The following is a 20,776-nucleotide window of genomic DNA, read 5'->3' as shown; positions in this document are numbered from 1 at the left end:
CCTAATCAGTCCTTCCCTTTCCAAATGCATGTAAATCCTATCCCTCAGAATCCCCTCCAACAACTTACCCACCGCTCACCTGTCTATTGTTCCCTGGCTTTTCCTCACAGCCTTTCTGAAATAATGGCACCATACTAGTCAACTTCCACCTTCTGGCACGTCACCTGTGGCTATTGAAGACACAAATATCTCAGGTAGCAGCCCAGCTATCTCTTCCCTACCTTCCCACAATGTTCTGGGAAACACCTGATCAGGTCCTGGGGATTTATCTGCTTTTATGTGTTTTAAGACCTCCAACACCTCTTCTTCTGTAATATGGATACATTTCAAGATATCACTACTTATTCCCCAAGTTCTTGAGCTTCCATATCCTTCTTTACAGTGAATACATTTTTTACCCTTCTAAATAATCTCATATCACAATTACAGTCACTTAGGGTAAAGGGATTCAATGGTCTAATAATTTTTTGTAGAAATAAAACTAACACCTTTTTCCTTATATTAGAGATCTTGAACATTCTTTTCCAGGAACATTCAACATCTTATTTTTGTTTTTGTTAGTTCTTTTGTCCTGGTTTTGTTAAACTATTTGATTTCTGATTCCATAGTTTTTAATTTTTTTTTATCTTAACCTATCTCAAACATTGGAGTATGCCTGGTTTTCATTGTAATGCCCATTATAGTAAACCAATCTGAATGTGTTTTAATGCAGGCAAGGGAAAAAAAATTATCTCACAATCTATATAAAAATATTCTAAGATTATTAATTTATTAGTAGAATTCATCTTAGGCTACCGATGATAAAATCTGTCCCACTTCTGCAAGATGAAATTGATAAACATCAAAAATTGATACAATTGATGTCACAGATACATTAGAAATTAGAAACCAAGATGAATAACTTATCACCAAAGCCAGTATTAAATCTATTCTAGCATTTCAATTACATTTTAATGACAAATATCTGAAGATTTGGCACTGATTATACCATCGGACAAGAGGGGAATGAGACAACCTGAGACAGTGAGGTATTGTTTGATTTATTCCTTTCCTTTTTTACTGCTGTCCCTTGCTGAAGGCTGAATGATGTACACCAAATCCTGGTTTTCAGGTTCCAATTGTTGAAATAAACCCGCAGCAAGGATAAAGTTTGTTAACAAAATAATCAAAATGCCAATGGAATTACTTTAGTCCTCCATTCACAACCACAAGCAGTCGGGAAATAAGGAAGACTAGACAGGAAAGGAGATGGTTTATAAATTATAAGTTTTGGTAAGTCCAGAGATTTCAACTTCAATTCATGGAGTTCCTGGAGGTCAGTGTCCACTAGTAGCTTCTTTGATAAGCTGAGCCCTGCAGTTTTTTCCCTTTTGCAGGCAAAATGCAGGTTTCTTTCCAGCCAGCAACTTGGAAACACAGGTGGAGGGGCCAAGGCAGGCTGCCAGCTCCTGTCTGTCTCTGGAGGTGAAACAGCAACTGACTTAGAATTCCAGAATTAGATATTTAAGCAATTTAAAAAGCTCAGCTTTCAGTCATATGACAAAGACAGGTATTTCAGGCGCCAAGGGCCCATCTCAGTGGGCTAATTGAAAAGTTCCTAAGTTAACAGAGTAGCTTTACCACCCATTAACAGAGTTTCCATTGCAAGTTGTTGAGGCAACTGTAAAAACAGTTGCTCCCATTTCAGCATAATGGCTCTTGATGTTTTCCTTTGTCCTGAGCTGGCTGGAAGCAGACAGCTCACCTCCAAATCCTCAGTGTCAGTTCTGGCTAGAATGTCTACACAGTACAGGAAGTTCAGAAGCTTCTGGAATTTCAATCATGTGATCATTCTGGATCATTTTATAAGTCCATCAAGGTCATCCACTTTTAAAAGAAACAATTTAAAGAAAAATAAATACAAGAGAATCATTTATTTTGTGATTTCTCCTAATGCCCTCTGGCCATGACACAGTTTTGCCTGTCAGTGTGGGGGCCCTCCCGGCTACTGTTTTCTCCAACTATGAAAGGATCTGCCTGTTCAACTTTCAGCTTACTCCCTTCACCATTTTTAATGTCTATTGCAAAATGCTATGGCTCTTTCTGTACTTTGTTCAGATTTCTACACCCTTACTGAACCTCACTGATGCAGTTCAAGAAGAATTGTGTAGTCTCCGAATAAAGCAATAGACTCACTCACTTTCTGAGGGGGATACGGGAGTACGGTTCCGAGAGGAAAAATCTGCAGCTTTCACAAAGTTTGCTTAGGTTGACCACACATAAAGAAAATTCCCCTGAATGGCAACGCTCTCCAGCAGAGGTCCTTATTGGTTCTGCTGCATTCCCATTTGAGTTAACTCTGTCCTGATAGATCTGATGGATTCCTGCAAGACCTACAGGCCTTCTTTCGAATTTCCTGAAATACAGACAGCAGTCTCCTATCTGTTGCAATGAGAGTACACCAGTCTCTTTTTGGAACTGGAAAACACTGTCTCCTTCTCTCTCCTGCCATCCTCTCCCTTTGTCCCCAAACACTAGCTGAATTCTTAGCTTTTCCACCTTTATCTATGTGATGAGGCAATGTTCACTTTCTTGTTCATACTCTCCATTGATGTGTTCCATTTATGGATTGAGGTAAGGTGCTCAAACAGCATCTGAAGCATTTTGGGCCATTTAGCTTCGCCAGGTAATTTTAACTGTTGCTCCCTAGCTGCCACTTTTAACGTGTTTGTGCTCAGAGATGTTAATGTTTCATTAATCAGATTTCGTTGCTCTAGATGCACTTTCTAATCAGAATTTTCCATTGTTGTAAGGTTTGCTGTCATTCCTGTCTTGAGTTTTACAAATAATTTCACCCACTGAAATTTTCTTATGGCTTCTGACCAATTTTTTTGAATCTGATTCATCTTATCAGATTGTCCGTCCATAATTGCCCTTGAGAAGGTGGTGAGGAGCTGCCTTCTTGAAATGCTGCAATCTTAGGTGCATGGGTAGGTGCACCCACAGTGCTGTTTAGGTAGGAATTCCATGACACCAAAGGATGATGTTTGACTTAGAGATGAACTTACAGCTGGTATTCATATGCATCTGCTGCCCTCGTCCTTCTAAATGTTAGGGATCAAGAGTTTGGATGGTGCTGTTGGAGGAAACTTGACTTTCTGCAGTGCACCTTGCAGGTGGTAGACTATGCTACCACAGTGCATCAGAGGTGAAGGGAGTGAATGTTGAACCAAGATGCTTTATCCAGGTTTGTTTTGAGCATCTTAAATGTTATGGTGACTGCACTCTTCCAGGCAAGTGGAAAGTATTCCATCAGACTCTTGATTTGTGCACTGTAGGTGGTGGACAGGTCTCGGGGAGACAAGCAGTGAGTTACTTTAAGCAGAATTCCCAGCCTCTGACCTGCTGCTGTAGCCACAGTATTTATATGGCTGGCCCAGTTCAGTTTCCGATCAATGGTAACCTCCAGGATGTTGATAGTGGGGAATTCAGTGATAGTAATGTCAATGAATTACAACCAATGGGCAAATAAGGCAATTACCTAGAGCGGCTATATTTGGGGAGGAGGTTGTAGTGTCAAAAAACACAAGAAGCATGCTTTAGCAGTCCTAATGAAACATCTAGTTCTACTAATTTACATCAACATGTACTGACATACATGTAAATGTTCATGTATTTACACTGCAGTCTTTTGCAAAATTTTACTTATTCCTCACTCTGTTTATGTGACAATTTTACAAACATGTATATCCACATGACAATTCCAAAACAGCAAACTAATAAATACCAAAGAACACTATTTAATATTGCCTGAAATATTGATTGTATAAATTGCACAAAATATCTGGCAACTGCTTCAGGAATATATAGCATTTCATCATGTGAACCATACTATACATCATAATGTGTATTTCGTCTTGTACATATCCTGTGTCAAGAATAGAACAATGGGAATGTACAATCTTTTTTTTTGGTTATAAATGCACATCTTTTTCATACACATGCACAATATTAATTTTTGAAAATGGACTGTGGAGGTTTAAGTGTGGCGTAAGGGTGAAGGTTCACCTTGGTCCTTATGATATTCTTGGGGCTTCGGCTTTTTCACTTGCTATTCTGTACACAATTTTAATGTCATTGGAGGAGGACAAATTCCTCAGTTGTTGCAATAGGTACACAGTAGTTTGTTCTGGAGGCCTGTCCCAAATACATTTGAACATACAGCGGCGGAGTGGCCCTGGACTTAAACAGAAACAATTCTGAATTTATGATTTAACTTGTGGGATCATTTAACCATTTTAGTGCAAATAACATGAAATAGTAATTATTACTTCATAACGAAATTTTTTACACGACCTTTATTTCCATCGAGAGGGGATCTTTGCAATTGCTTCGTTATCAGTTTTGTTTTCAATTCGATAACTATAAACTGCGCATTGCGTAACATCGTTCTAGAAATATCTAAAGAGCGGGGTAGGGCAGAAAACACCATTGCAACGTTCTGTCTCGGAAAGACAATTAACCCAGACGTTTAAATCAAGTGACTTTTGTGTTTGTTTCAAGAACCTGCTGAAACAGATTGCTGGCGATTTCCAGAAGGATCAGGAGAGTTGGACTGTGCTAACACCACTGCAACATTGCCCAGCGTGAACCCCCAGGAAAAGAACGTGACTGAAATCTTCCTTTATTTGTTCGTATTAAACTGGAGTTAACGGACCTAAAGAGTGGGTCCAGGTGCTCTGGTGATGATTTAATAAGAAAATTGGTAGAATTTGTGCTTCCCCGCCCCCCTGTTTCGCAGTGGATTGACTCCTGACCGTGTATTAAAGCCCCGCCTATTGCTGAAGGGGGCCTGGCAGACTCTGTGTTCACAGATTCGGTGTACATCTCAGACAGAGACACAGTTAGTGAGTATCTGAAAGACGCTAATAATGGAGTGGAAACCGATGGAAATCAACCCTGAGGTAGTAATCTTTTTGTTTTCTTTATCTCTTAAGAATGTTGATCCTGGCGCGTTTTAACTGTGTTCTCTTGTTTTTTCTTTATCCCTTTCAGATGCTGAACAAAGTAAGTGCGTAGCATAAATTCACCGAACGTTAATTACCCGCAAGTATTTCTTCAGCTGGTCCCGATGTAAACTAGCTAAGCAACAACTTGTCGTGAAATTGCTAATTCTTAATTGAAGATTCGTTTTAGAATATTTTGAAGTACCTTTGTCAAATAATATATCAACGAATGCTATCATTATTAATGTATTCTGCATTAGCTCTTCAGTATGCTTAATTTTTAATAGATCAATGATTCAGTGCTTTTAACAAGATTCTTGCTTGCTACGTCAGTGTTTGTCTCGTCTGGGTGTGGCATCGAGCTGGAAGTTCGTGGATGTCTTGGGTTTGGAAAATGAATCCCTCTCCATGGTACCATCGCCAGTGTGTGCTTTAATGTTACTGTTTCCTTTAAGCCAGCAGGTAAGGTGCTGTGGTCTATTGCTCCGTTTGTTCTAGAGTTTCGGATGGTAATTTCATTGTTAATATGCTGCATCATGCTTCAATTGAATTATGCAGGAACTGATGCTTTCTAGGCTTGAGCAGTTAGCTGCCATACTGCTGTAGCATGAGATAGCAAGCTTAATGTTCCTCTGCATAACTTGCTTTCTCCTGATCTTCTATTCTTATCTCAAATTTTGGGACTAAACTATTATTGCAAAGCTTTGAGTGGAATTGTAACCTGTTCACTCATTGTGAGCTGAGCAATGACCTGAGTCTAGTGATTTCTATTGTAGACAATAGAGTAATCTCCACCCCAGCCCTCTCCCTATGGTGTAATGGGAACTGGATGAAATGGCAGCCTTGGTTCTAATGGGATTGTTGTCTTTAACCAGAAAGAAAATGATTTTATAATAATCCCATATGAATATTAAACTTAAGCACGATCTGTGTTCTTTAGCTCACCAAATGCTGACTTCTTGCTTCAAGCTTGCATGTACCCATGCTGACCTTTTTTTGTTTCTAATCAAGCAATAGATTACTGAGTCAGACTACAGCAATTAGTACTGCTGCCTCACTGCCAGGGACCCAAGTTCAATTCCACCTTTTGGGTGTATGGACATTCTCCCCATGTCTGTGGATTGGCCATACTAAATTGTCCATGATGTCCTGGGATTTGTGGATTAGCTATGGGAATATAGGTATGGGCCTGCACGGGGTTGTCTTTGGAGGGTTGGTATGGACTTGATGAGCTAAATGGTCTGCTTTCACATTGTAAAGTGATTCTACAGCTTGTTGGTGAAAATATTTCAGCATGGCTGAATTTTCTTGAAGTGTCTCTTATTACTTTTTATAGTAGATTATATCTTCACCAGAAAGTAATGCAGTTGTTCATAAACCACTGAATCTCAATGTGAAAAGAGGCAGTTTGGCCCAGCAAGTCCACTCAGACCTTCGGAAGAGCATTCTACCCAGGGCCACTTCCCATGCCTGATATACCTAACTATACGTTCCTGAACACTATATATAGCCAACTTAGAATGGCCAATCCACCTAACTTCCTCCAAGAGTGCAAAGATCTTGAAGCCAGAGCACCTGGTGCCCACCCAGCATGGGGAGACCATGCAAATTCCAAACTCTGCTCCCTGAAGCTGGGATCAAACTGGTGCTGTGACTCAGTAGTGCTAACAGCTGAGCCACTGTGCTGCCCTGCTTTCCCCTTTTTTTGACTAAAGGGAGCTGCCTTCTCCATGACTTCCTTCCCTAGAGTGTAGGAGACTGAGTGACCTTTATGGTGACTTGAAGTCATGAGGGGTGTGGATAAAGTGAATAGCAATGGCCTGCCTCCTAGGACAGGAGCCCAAAACTGGAGGACACTTTTTTAAGGTGTGGGAAGATTTAAAAGGGACCTCAGGCAACTCTTTCAGCAGGCAGTTCATCTATGGAAAGAACTGGTAGATGCCGGTATTATAGCAACACTTAATTCATTTCTACAGCTACTTGAATAGGAAAGGCTTAGAAGGATGTGGGATGAGTTTAGTTTGGGAACTTAGTTGGCTTGAAGGGTCTTGTTCTATGCTGTATAACTGACTCCTAAACTGAAGGTCATAAGATGAGTTGCATTATTGAATGCAGTTCATCCAGCCCATGGTATTTCATTCACTCATGAATAGAAGTAGATCATTCAGCCCATCAAGCCTCCTATCTATCTAAAGATCATGGCTGACCTAAACTGTACTCTCTTTTCCTGCCTCCTTATTATCACTCAAATCAAGGATTTTAAATATCCCCTAACCCTAAGTTGGTTAACAGCCTGTCAAGGTTGGGTAAAGAACTCCAGATTCTCAACCCTCGTTTGTCACATTTCTTAAATGTGCAGCCCCTTATTCTGAGATTATGCCCTCTTCCTTGGATACCAAGGGGAAACAGCCTTCCTGTATCTACCCAGTCTGATCATAAAATTTTGTTTCAGGTAAGTTGTCTCATTGTGGTAATAAGTACAGGCTCTATCTACTTAACACTTCCTCATGACAGGCCCCCATGCTTGGTGAACCTTCACTGGACTATCTCCAATGCCACGATCCCTTCCCTTTTGGATAAGGGGCCAAGCCTATCAGTATTTTCAGCTGTGGCTTGACCAAAAACATTAATAGTTCTCAACTTTAAATGTTATACTATCAAAAGCTGGCATTCCATTTACTTTCCTATTAGCTAATGGATTGGTTACTAGCTTTACGTGGATGAGGATGTCAAAATTGCTTTTGCCCTTTCTGCAGTCGTGAATAATCCCTTCACTATCCTAGACAAAGTGAATAGTCTCTCTCTTAACCAGTAGAGGGTTTTTCTATACTTGACCTGTCTATCCCTCTGGGAACTGTAGCCTCTTTGTTTTTCAGCAAACCTGGTTACAGTATATTCCCTTTCCTCATGTCAGCAATATACTGTAAGTATTTGCGGCCCAGCATGATCCCTGTGGCAACCTTTAAAATGAGCCCAATTGACTTCAGTTGGCTAATCATTTCCATATTACCATAATGTCTCCCCTATGGACTCAAGTAGCCTAGTGGTACCTTTTGAATGCCTTCTGAAAATACACATTCACTATGTTCTCTTGTGTCCTGCCTCTTAGCACCTCAGTCAAGTGTTATTCCCCCTTCATGAAGGCATGCTGACTCTACTTAGTTGCAATGTATTTGTAAATCACCTTATCACTGTATCCCAAGTAACTAGTTAAGATAACAGGCTATCACATGTCTAAATTGGAAAGTTGCTAATCTTGATCTTTACAAAATAGGGATTCCTAGAAGACTGGCTGGTTCCTTCTTGTCTTTAAGATGTAACCCATTGATTTTCCTAACTCTTTATCCAGTCACACTTGAATGCATCTCCTTTCTTTGCCCCTTGCTTGCTTCCCCACTTTTACCTTGACTTTTTCAATTTGGGATTTCTAGCCACTAATTCTTGCTGAGCTGTAATGAGTTTGCCAAATATGGAGTAGTCATATGGCAGCTGTAACCCTCAAACTTAAACCAAGTTATGCTATGCCATGCAACAAATTGTTCAGTGCTAAGTTTGAGGTGAGAGCCTACTAAATGTTGACTAAAGCAGCTGAGATTGGACAAATGCTTGGGCCTCACGGTGGCTTGAATAACTAGTCAACTCAATTTACTAGTAGCAAAATCAGTCAAGAATTGAAGCTTTTGAAAAGACTACACTTGTTAACAGTGCCCAGCTGTACACTAGAGCCCTAACTCAACAGAACAGCTAATCATGGAGACCATTTAATTAAATTGCAACAAAAAGCAGAAGTTGCTGGAAAAGCTCCATGGGTCTGGCAGCATCTGGTTGGGGTGCAGTGTTGGGGGAAAAAATCCGACTTAATGTTCTGGGTCCAGTGACTCTTCCTTGGAATTGTACCTGTGCCAGTTCTGAGGAAGGGTCACTGACCCAAAATGTTAACTGTCTTTTCACATGCTGCCAGACCTGCTGAGCTTTTTCAGCAACTTCTGTTTTTGTTCCTGATTTACAGCATCTGCAGTTATTTCCACTTTTACTAGACTCCAATCTTGTCAGGAGCCCCAGAACAAGGAGTGGGAAGTTCAGTCCAAATATCAATTCAACCTGCTGTAATCTGTTCTGATTACTAGCCCTGCCAGACTCTTCTGAAATGCAGAACCAGTAAACTTTGGAAGTGGTGAGATTATGGTAGCATAGTTGGAGTAGACTTGTAGAGGACCATTTCACATGCAGAAAGGCACTGAAGGATTCTGTCCAAATGGTGACTTTCAGTTCTGTGCCTCTGAATACATGCCCCCTGCATTATGCAATATCTTCTCAACCTGAAGATTAAAACTAGGATACTGGCCACTTGCTGGTCTTAAAATGGAGACAAAGCCCAAAAGTCCTGCCCACCTTCCTGCATTAGACATGCTGGGGGTGATAGCAAGCTGGGCAGAGCTGCCATCAAATGATCAACTTGTGCCATACAACCTGATAGCAAACTGTCAAGAACCCAGGTTGAGTCTGTAGCTGAACTTGAGTTCCTTAGAGATGCAACATCTCTCCAACTGAGCTGGATTAGCTTTCAAAACCAGCATTTCTCAGTTAAGTCTTTAATCTGAAATAATAAATCTCTTGGTTTATTTGTCTAGTTCTGAAGCTGATCTTTTGTCTTCTACAGGAGTTATTTGGCCAACCTGTCCCAATCTTGGCCGTGAAACAAGTCTATCTTATTGTCTTCTACTTTCATCTCTTCCAGAGGGTGGCAAATGTGGAACTTGTGGAGGCCAAGTCATTAAACTTTAAAGACTCTTTGCCTCAAGAGGACCAAAGGCTAAGGGGAGAAAGTAGGACAATGGGATTATCAAACATCAGCCACTAGCTGAATAGCAGAGCAGGCTTTATGCTCCAGAAGGAGCATAATTAGGTCAATGTCATGGTCTTGCCTCTTGTAGCCCCAATACTGTTACAACCTATAATGCATCTAAATGTTATACACTAGAACACTAAATGTGACTGATACAAAAATCAGTATAACCCCTAGAAAACTAATCTTCAAGTATCTTGTATCCTTCCATTTTACATGCAAAAAAAACTAAATGTTCTTGTCCAGGTGGAATAATTTCACATTATAATTTTGAATAAGTACCCTTTTTCTGATACACCACTTGATTGGCTCATGGTTTCAATCCCATCCACTAGAGGACAAGAGTTCAAGCCAATTATAATTCTGAAATGGCAGCTGGTTAAGCAACTTTAGCTTTAACCAACTGGCCCATAAATCTGGAGTTATAGCAGTCTAGTGCTTCAACAATATTCCAAGAATGCTCAATAGAAATTTAGCATCACTACATCCATCATGTAATGCTATTTAATCACTGCTTTTAGCAATAAAAAAATGTTTTTCTAATACTCTTGCAGTTAATCTTTAAACTTGAGTGGATGCTGAAATCCAAAATTGGCAGGTCTGGCTGCATCTGGAATGCAACCAGTTGTCAATCCAGTGACCCTTCAGAACAATCTTGCATGTACATTCTTCAGTTTGGTCTCTCTCTACAGAGAGGTCAAGATAATACTTAAATCTCTGTACAATTCCTGTATACCATGAAATTAAAGGTAATAAAAACCAAAAACTGCAGATGCTGTAAATCAGGAACAAAAACAAATTTGCTGGAAAAGCTCAGCAGGTCTGGCAGCATCTGTGAAGGAAAAGTGTCAACATGGTGGGTCCAGTGACCCTTCTTCAGAACTGATAGTGGCTGGGAAAACATCAGTTTTATATGCAGAAAATAGGGAGGTGGGTGGGGTAGGGAGTAAATGATAGAGCCCAAAGAGAGAGAGACAGTTGCTAACAATCAGGCTGGGAGGGTGAATAGTTGTTAATGGGGACTGTTGGTGATTAACAACAGGGGTTGTGTAATGGCAGGCTGTGGTAAGAAGACCTGGTGTGTGGGGTGGCTGGGACATGGAGAGTTTAGGCCCTAAAACTATTGAATCCCTAGCCACGTACATTTGTGATTCATCTGACACCTTGCACCAGTTTCAAGACTTCCAGTTTACCAGCTCCAGCCACCACTTCTTTACCACGAATGTGCAGTCCCTTTTACACATCCATTCCCCACCAGGATGGTCTTTAGGGCTCTCTGCTTCCTGGAGCAAAGACCTGAACCACCACCCTCCCCCCTACTTGGCTGAGCTTGTCCTCGCCCTCAACTTCTTTCACTCCTCTCTTTTTCTGCCCTCGCCCCTTTTCCCTCCTGCAATGGCAATAGGGTTCCCCCTATCCTTGCCTACCAGCATCCCATCCAGAAGATCAGATGCCATTTCTGCCACCTCCTGCAAGATGCCACCACCAGACACATTCCCCTCCCTTGTCCGCCTTCTGCAGGGACCATTCCCTCAAGGATACCCTGGTCTACACTTCCTTCACCCCCCAATACCTCCCCACAGCCTTATGGCACCTTCCCCTGCAATCAGCAAAAGTGCAACACCTGCCCACTTACCTCCTCCCTCCCCAGTATCCAAGGGCCCAAACATACCTTCCAGGTGAAGCAACACTTCACCTACACTTCTCAGAATCTAGTCTACTGCATTTGTTGCTCACAATGGTTTCCTCTACAATGGGGAAACAAAATGTAGACTTGGCAACTGCTTTGCAGAACATCTACATTCTGGTTGCAAAGAAGACCCTGAACTACCTGTTGCCTGTCACTTCAATGCACACACTGCTGTCTGGCCAACATCGGTCTCTGGCTTGCTACAGTGTTCCAGTGAAGCCCAACACAAGCTGGAGGAACAACACCTCATTTTCCACTTGGGGACCCTCCAGACTCAATATTGAATTCAATAATTTTTAGGGCCTAAAATCTCCATGTCCCAGTCCCCTGACCACCCCATGCACCAGGCTTTGTTACCACACAGCCTGTCATTACACACTGTTGTTAGTCACTAACAGTCCCCATTGATTGTTAGCAGCTCTCACTCCTATTTTCTGCATATAAACTGATGTTTTCCCAGCCACTGTCAGTTCTGAGCAAGGGTCACTGAACCTGATATGTTGACTTTTCTCCTTCAGATGCTACCAGACCTGCTGAGTTTTTACAGCAACTTTGTTTTTCATGAAATTAAAGTTGTTTTGTGTGGTTTTTTGCTACTTTTTTTAACCCTAATCCTAGTTTGCTTGCATAGTGTCCCTCCCTATTCCACCAGCAAGGCAGCTATTTCGATACCCAATGCTACTGTCTCCACTGCCTTCTAAGCCTAGATCAAATACACTTTTTAAACTCTCTCTTCCCCTCTTAGTTAAGCCTTCATTACAGCCCTTGTGTCTGGGTCGCCAGGGAGCATAGTACAGTTGAAAATCCTGCTTTCACTTGAAGCTGTCAATCTTGTTCAGCCTCTCAAAGATGTTTTAAACTATTAAACAGATCACTTTTTCAACTATTGCCTGGAGTGGCTTTACTTTTTTCCAGTTTGCTTTTGATCCTTTCAGTATCCATTTTGCACCTGATTTGAAGTGTGGGCACCAGGCCTATCTCACTGGAATTCTTACACCACTTGAAATTAACAGTTATGCAAATAAGTGTAGTAGCTTTCTTTGCTTGTCAGCTCAGACTCTCTCCTTTTTTAAAGGGGCTTTTGGAATGAACACTTCATCTCAAGACAAGGTAGTGTTAAACTTGAGACTACCAAAAACTTCAATTTGGTCTCCTATGTGTTCCATTTGTGGCGAATAGGCACTTCAGCCTGCTTTTTTGAGCTGGCAACAAGTGTTCTACCAAGTAGCTGAATCAAATATTTGGATCCCAAAACTTGTATGCACAACTTCCATGTCTTGGTTCCATTTAAACTATTAGTTTTACACTTGTTGTCGTCTTCTTCCACCCCCCCCCCTGCCAATTCTTCAGATGTGTACACCATTGAACTTGAAGCAACTAAGCAGTTTTTTGTTTTTCTTGTGGGGAGGCTTTAAAAGGAAGTCTATGTAAACCTATTTCTTTTGACTATCTTCCTCATTCCCTCATCCTGTCAGCATGAATCATACAGGGAGCGTCAAACATCGGAACTGAGCGGAAAGGGTATTGACTCAAAAATCTACTTCGTGAAGCAGACCATTTCAAATTCATGTGGAACTGTTGGTCTTATCAACACCATTGCTAACAATCAAGATAAACTTGACTTTGGTAAGCTGGATAATGTCTTGGTTCTAGTAAGGCCACTTATTAAAGTCCACTCAAGTTCCACACCTCTGCCTAATGTGTATGCAGACTTGTCCTCAATCCAAGAAGCTAGGTAACTGTCAGTTTAACAACATCAGACTGACTTGAGACTAATGTCATCAAAATTAGCTGTGGATGTCCTTCTTTTACTCAAAGTATTACTCATTCAAATGAACTAACTAGGGGAACCTTGTGGTGTAGGGGTAGAGACCCTACCCCTGGACTAGAAGGCCCAGGCTAAAATCTCATTTGATTGTGTAATAGCATCTCCTGAACAAGTTGACTTTCAAAATAGGTTGAATGTCAAATGAACTGACTTCTTTTAAAATAACAATTTTTGTTGCAGTGGAAGGCTCTGTATTGAAAAAGTTTCTGAATGAGACTGTGGACCTTTCAGCAGAAGAGAGAGCTAAGCAATTGGAACAAAACAAGGTGAGAAAACTGTTCCTGTTGACTGACTGGAATTCAGTTTGCAGTACAAATTAACAATGGATCTGTTCTTTCCTCTCTGCAGGAGATTTGTGCTGCACATGATGCCACTGCAGAGGAGGGAGAGTGCCGGGTAAAAAATCTATTTGGAAATTTTTTTCTGCTAAACTGCTTTCCCTACCTGCTTGCTTATTATCTAAACTGATTCCAAGAGTTCAATAGTCTTAACAGCTATCAGAGGAATTGTCTCTGGCGCAAAGAATGCAGGTGATCTTGAGTTTACAAAACTGGAGGAGACTGGTGATGGGGAGAGAGTCCCTATTGAGGGATGGCTCACTGGTTTTTGGTTTTTTTTTTAAATCAGCATAGGGTGTTTTGGGTTAGCAAGTCAGCTAAGACAAATTGAAGAGTTGGATTGTTTCCAGTTTTAAGGGCCCAGTTAAGAAATCTGAATTTGTCAATTAAACAACATCAATGTTGTCTACAAACAACCAATTGTGGATAATCAGTGCTGATGTACTTTGCAACTAAAGTACAAAGGCCAGACTGCAGGAACATTAGTAATGAATTCAAACTATCAATCTCAAGTCAGTTGACTGAGGGAGATTTTCTAGGAGAAATGCAGAGCTTTTAATTGGCAAATCATTGCAAGTGGAACTCCCACTTGGTAACTTGCTAGTTAGCCTACTGAATAGCCTGCTGTAAGCTCTTACTTTTTTTTAGTGACCACCCCACCAAGTCTTAGTCAACATTTGACTTGAGAATTCCCAAGATAGTTCATGATGACTGACAGGAATCTCAAATGCCAAAATACTTGGGTATTTAATTGGGGGAGGGGGAAATTACCTTATTAGGCAAGAACTACAGAGCACCAATTGGGATCAAATGTTCTCTGGGAAATGCATGATAGAAATGTGGAGGTTTAGGGAGCAGTTGCTAAACATTGGATATGTTTGTCCCACTGAAGAAAGGATAGTGAAGTGAAGGAACCTCTGACAAGACATGTTGAACACCTAGTTGGAGGAAGAAGGAAGCTTACTTAAGCTTGAGGAAGCAAGGATTAGACAGGGCTCTAGAGGTCTACAAGGTAGCCAGGAAGGATCTGAAAAAATGGACTTGGAGCTAGAAGGGGTATGAGAAAACCTTGGCTGGTAGGATCAAGGAAACCCCAAGGCTTTCTATACATGAGGAACAAGAGGATGGCCAGTGAGAGGTTGGGGCTAATCGGGGATAATGGAGGCAACTAGTGTGCAGAGGTAGGGGAGGTCCTTAATGAATATTTTGATTCGGTATTCACCAGTGAGAGGGACCTTGATGTTTTTGAGGACAGTGAAACTGGCAGATATGATCAAACAGGTTGATGTTAGGAAGGAGTATGTGCTAGAAATGTTGAAAAACATGAGGGTAAATGTATCCCCCTGGAGCCAGATTGGATATACCCAAGGTTACCATGGGAAGCAAGGGAAGAGATTGCTGCCCCTTTGGCAATGATCTGTCTTCACTGTCCACTGGAGTAGTACCAGAAGATTGGAGGGTGGTAAATGTCCTTCCCTCCAAGAAAGGAATAGAGATAATCCTGGAAATTATAGACCAGTCAGTCTTGTTGAGCAAAGAGGTGGCAGATGGAATTCAACCCAGAAAGTTGTGAAGCGCAAATCTGAATGCAGAATACAGGGTCAATGGCAGGATTCTCCAGTGTGGAGGAACAGGGGGATCTTGGGGTCAACATCCATAGATCCCTCAAAGTTGCTACCCAAGTTGATAGGGTTGTCAAGAAGGTGTATGTGTTGGCTTTGACTGACTGGGGAATTGAGTTTAAGAGCTGAGGTTATGCTGCAGCTCTAAAAGTCTGGTTAGACCACACTTGGAATATTGTGTTCAGTTCTGGTCACCTTTACTATAGGAAAGATGTGCAAGCTTTTAGGGTGCAGAGGAGACTTACCATGATGCTGCCAGGACTGGAGGGACAGTCATGTGCAGAAATGTTGAGGGAGCTAGGGTTTTCCTTTAATTGGAGCAAAGAAGGACAAGAGGTGTACAAGATGGAGGGGCATAGAGTGGATAGTCACACAGTCATTTCCACCCTGAGACAATGACAAGGGGGCATAATTTTAACGTGATTGGAGGAAGGTATAGGGAGATGTCAGAGGCAAGTTCTTTACACATTGGGCATGTGGAATGCGCTGCTGGCAGTGGCAGTGGAGTCAGATACATTGGGGACATTTAAGTGACTCTTGGATAGGCACATGAAGGATAATAGGTCAGCACAACATCATGAGCTGAAGGGCCTGTACTGTTCTATGTTCTCTTGGCTTTTAATGGGGTTTGAGATCTGAGCCATTATTAGTTTGTAGCCCCTTCAGCTGTGGCTGGATTGCTTTGTCCTCATGTCAAACTCTACCGAGTTCATTCTGAAATGATGCAAGTAGATAAACGTGTATCATGGGGTTGCAAATATTGGCAGATCAAGTAACAGAACAATCTGTGTTCCCTGTAACTTTCTCTCTGCCTCCGGCTAATGCACAGCAGCACTCCAAAATCCAAAAACAATGCTGTGATCAGAATGAAGTTGATTGTTATGCATTCCACAGTAACAGGCCCTACAAAAAAAATTACTTCCTCTTTAAAAAGAAGTCTGCTACATCAAAGCAAAAGGTGCAGCTGGAAATGACACTTCTGGCTGAAGTCAACAAGTGGCTGTATTGTAACATTCCACCAGTTTGGTTAATCTAGATATTTGGGAATAATAAGCACTAGATAGTGAAATCTGTGGGCAACAATGTTACTTGAATAGTACTGAAGACTTCTAATCCAGAAGTAGTGGTGCCTCTAGACCAGCTGTTCCAGCAGAACTAAACACAGGCATGCACCCAGCAGTGGGGACAGTTGTCAAGGCCTGTCCCTTTTGCACAAAGGGCAGTAACTAGCCAGGTTGCATTTGTCTCAGTCTGCTTCTCCAGAGCTTGTTATAAAGCAGCACTGTGATCACTTCAGTTTTTGGGTTCTACCAGGCCCACTCTGATCTGGATCTCATCGTCTGTCTGTGTTTGGTCAAAAGTAGTAAAGTCTGAGTTGAAGTGATGCCACCCAAGGACAATCTTTGGAAATCTGAAGGGAGGTTGCTATACAAAAATTTTGTGCCTGATGTGTGAAATGATGACCCCTTGGATGTTAAGACAACTGAAGCAAATAGGACTTGAACCCAGGCCTCTTGCCTCGGTAGGGGAATTACTGCAAGACTTGTGGTAAATCACTGAATATAAGGCTTGTCCAGGGTTGGAGGAATGGGTTAAACGGTCCAACTGTCAATGTTGTCTAATTGACTGTTTAGATGCTGCCCACCTGTAGAACAGGTGGGACATGGTCCTGGGTCTCTTGGCCCAGAGGAAGAACACTTCACTGAAGTAAGATTTTTCCACTAATATTGGAATACCTGCTACTTAAGCAGCCTGTCCACGTAAGACGTGGAGACCATTCAGGATTGAACTGATCCATGACAAGTAACATTCATTGCCAGCCATGAATAGCACAAGTGTGCACCTGCTGACACTAATGTCAATACCCCTGCTATCATCACTTCATTAGGCAGGTTTAAACCATGACTGGAGAGGGCAGTGGTGGAAAGATGGTTTTTCAGGCTCTAGGTCCATGACTAGTGATGTTCTGCAGGGATCTATACTGGGACCTCTGTCTATATAAGTTCTGAAAATATAGATTGTGGGTAGGGGTGGGGTTAGTTAATAACTACTGTATTGACTACAGAATTGTAGATAGTTTAGAAGATTGGTCAAAGGCTATAGATCAGCTACAGACGTGGACAGAAATAGCAAATGGAGTTTAATCCAGGTAAATGTAAAGTCTGGAACTTCAGGAGATCAAATGGTAAAGAAGGTATACAGTTAATGGCAGGACCCTGAATGTACTGATGTAAAGATATTGGGGTTAAAGTCCATTGGTCCCTGGAAGTGGTCACAGGTGATAAAGGCTTGGCATGCTTGCCTTTATTGGTCAGGGAATTGAGTACAAGAGTCAGGATGTCATGTTGCAGCTCTAAGATTTGTTAGGCCACATTAGAGTATTAATTCAGTTCACGTTGCTCATTACAGGAAGGATGTGAAGGCCTTGGAGAGGGTGCAGAAGAGGCTTACCAGGATGCTGTCTGAGTAAGCTATAAGGAGAGGCTAGGAAAAAGTTCAGTTTTCTTTTGGAGCAGCAAAACCTGAGTGGAGATCAAGTAGAAGTCTATAAAAATTGAGATGTATAGATAGAGTTGACAATCAGATTCTTATTTCCTAAAACCAGGGGCAATTGTTTTAAGTTGAGTGAAGAAAGATCAAAGGAGATGAAGGGCAAGTTTTATGATGGAGGCACATAGTGGGGTGTTTAAGCACACGAATCTCCAGAATGGAGGATATGGAGCAAGGGCAGGCAGAAGGGATTAGTTTTAATTTGGTGTCATGTTCAGTCCAATATTGTGGATCAAAGGGCCTATTGCTGTGCTGTACTGATCTGGACAAACTTTAATACTGCCACAAGTACACCTCCATACTTGTTGACCATCCACAAGGCAAGTTAGGAATGTTATCTCAACAGTCCAGAGTTATTTCCTTCTACATAGCAGTCTACATCTGAATTTTAGATGTGTCGTGGAGAATAAGATGGAAAAATAGTAGCCTATGCAGCCCATCAAGTCTGTTCCACTAATCAGATAATGGCTGATCTGCAAATCCTTGACTCTTGTCACTTTAGGGAATCTGGGTTATAAACAGATTGTAACTCCTAGCTTGATGGCCCTCTAAGCATTCCACAGACTTGCTATCCTCCAGCATTCTACCTTCTCTCTCTCCAATTGTTTTTGGTAGACAAATGCTGTCTCCAGAAGCAGACAGATGTTTGGTAGTTGGATAGTTGCAGTGGCACTTGGTTGAAGTGACTGCATAACAATCTGCTTTTTTTGGTTTCTTTCTTGTAAAGAGTACAATCTGAATATCATGGTGCTTTAAAACTCCAACCTGGAGACTAAAAGCACAATAGCTGGAGAAGCTCCACAGGCTTGGCAGCATCTGGAGAGTTCAACTGTCTCCAGATGCTGTCAGACCTACTCACTCACTCTCTCTCTGCAGTTGTTCTTGTACTAAAACCTAATGGCTGTTCTGGTCAGTTTGACTAGGCAATTAGCTTGCAACAGCATGGATCAATTCTTGCACCAGATGAGGTGACTGTGGAAAGTCCTGTCTGCTCAACATTGCCTCCCCTCTCCAAAGCATGTTGACTGTTCAGTTCAACTCCTCCAACCTGCTGGGACTAGTGATCTTGCCTTTTTCCTCTTGCCTAGTTTACTGCACAAACTATCTGGCTAATCTTAGTTGCTAGATGGGAGAACCTCATTACCTGAAATGCACTAAGGCAAATATGCATGGCAGGAATGCAATATCTAGTTAATATGCAATTAACTTTTTGTGCCTTTGTCCAATAGGTACATGAAGATGGTACAAATTTCCACTTTATAACTTTTGTTGGTGTAGATGACCATCTCTATGAACTAGGTAATATCTTGACATTTGTCTATCTATACTTCATTGTATCTATTAAAATATCAAGTGGGCTTTCTCTGTATTAAGAGCAGTGAGTCTAAATGATATATTTGACAATGCACTCAACAGATTGAGCTTGCATTGCTAGAAGTGGCTGTGTTAATCTTCAGCATTGCAAACATCTACTTTTCCAAGTAGATTAACTAGCAAACACTTGAGACATTGCTGTTTTGATATGATTTCTTCTTCAGTTGTGCAGACTGAATACTAATCATAGAGGCTACCTAAACTTCTGTCTTGTTTCTTAAAATTTGAAAAATGAACATTTCTTTCTTTTTTTAAGATGGTAGAATGCCATTCCCCATTGACCATGGAGAAACTTCAAATGATCAACTCTTGCAGGTTTGTTTCAACGAATCCCTGACTTGCTTCTCCCTCTCTAATAGCATCCCTCTTAAACAGCCTCAATCCATTGCTTGTACTATAGCCAAAATTGAGTCCATCAGGAATGCAAACATGTTTGATTTTGCAATGAACAAAGCTACGCCAGGATTTTGTATAATCTCATCTCTTGGTACCCATTCCAGGATTCTGCGAAGATATGTAGACAATTTATGGAACGTGATCAAGGAGAAGTTCGCTTCACTGCTGTGGCCCTCAGCAAAGCCTCTTGAATGTCTGTCAAGTGCACAGAACAACTTTAATGTGCTGTTCTAAGCTTTCTGAATGCTTTGCTTAAATTCTGTATGGATACTTTTTTAATCCTTTTGCACTTGTGTAGAAGCTTTAATGGCTGGCATTTCTGTACCTCTTGTAACAAATATCTTGTTAACTTGGATAGTAGACCAGTGTTTGCTTTAGAATAAACTTTTTTTGGGTTGTAATGTTTCCCATGCCTAACATGCAGTGTAATAGATGGTCAGTCATTTCAATGGCAAAGCATTGTGCACCTTTTCTGACTAAGTTAAAGGTTGGCTGCAGGGATTTGTAGAAAGCTTGTTTAGTTCCACATTGTGCCTATTTTACAGCTACTCCTGCCAACACTGGCTGTAACTGAAATAAAAAAAAATTGAAGCAACACTGGTTCAATGTCTAATTCAATAGAACTTAATCTCTATGTAGGTACCTACATCAAGCTTTTGACTGGCCAGTCAAGATAACTAGCAACTGCATGGTTGACTTGATCTTTGGCATACCTGAAACTTGCTACATTAAAATGAGTTATGCCTCTCTCGTTCAAATCTCCAGCTATCCAAATTTATCCCTCTAACCTAAGCCATCAAGTTCACAACCATTTTTATGCACGATTCTGAAATTTGAAGTGACTGGCATTTAATGGTATAGTCATTGCAGGCTAGACCAGCATTGACAGTCACTAGCTTTCTTTTATTCAATCATAAGATGTGGGTGCTAATGGCTAGGCAGCACTTATTGCCCAGAGGGTAGTTCAGTCAACCACATTGCTGTGGGTCTGGAGTCACAGGCCCCAGACCAAGTAAGGATGGCAGTTTCCTTTCCCTAAAAGAGCATTAGTGAACCACATGGCTCTTCCTGACAGTTGGCAATGGATTTATGGTCATCCTTTAAACTCTTAATTCAAGGTATTTATTGAATTCTAATTCCACCATAT

At 41.3% G+C, this 20,776-nt stretch overlaps 1 protein-coding gene across 1 annotated transcript; it reads left to right on the top strand.

Moving 5' to 3' along the window:
* Positions 1-4,721: 4,721 nt before the first annotated feature.
* uchl1 (ubiquitin carboxyl-terminal esterase L1 (ubiquitin thiolesterase)) lies at positions 4,722-20,224 on the top strand. The gene is made up of 9 exons (XM_048605434.1): positions 4,722-4,943; positions 5,035-5,046; positions 5,319-5,447; positions 12,997-13,147; positions 13,530-13,615; positions 13,698-13,745; positions 19,089-19,158; positions 19,490-19,548; positions 19,734-20,224. The coding sequence occupies exons 1-9, from the start codon at positions 4,911-4,913 to the stop codon at positions 19,818-19,820; spliced, it is 675 nt and encodes a 224-aa protein (XP_048461391.1). The 5' UTR covers positions 4,722-4,910; the 3' UTR covers positions 19,821-20,224.
* Positions 20,225-20,776: the final 552 nt, after the last annotated feature.

This window comes from Rhincodon typus, chromosome 1 (assembly GCF_021869965.1).
Source record: "Rhincodon typus isolate 14 chromosome 1, sRhiTyp1.1, whole genome shotgun sequence".
Lineage (NCBI taxonomy): Eukaryota > Metazoa > Chordata > Chondrichthyes > Orectolobiformes > Rhincodontidae > Rhincodon > Rhincodon typus.
Note: the sequence above shows the minus strand (reverse complement) of the source record. Positions and strands in the feature narration are given on the sequence as shown.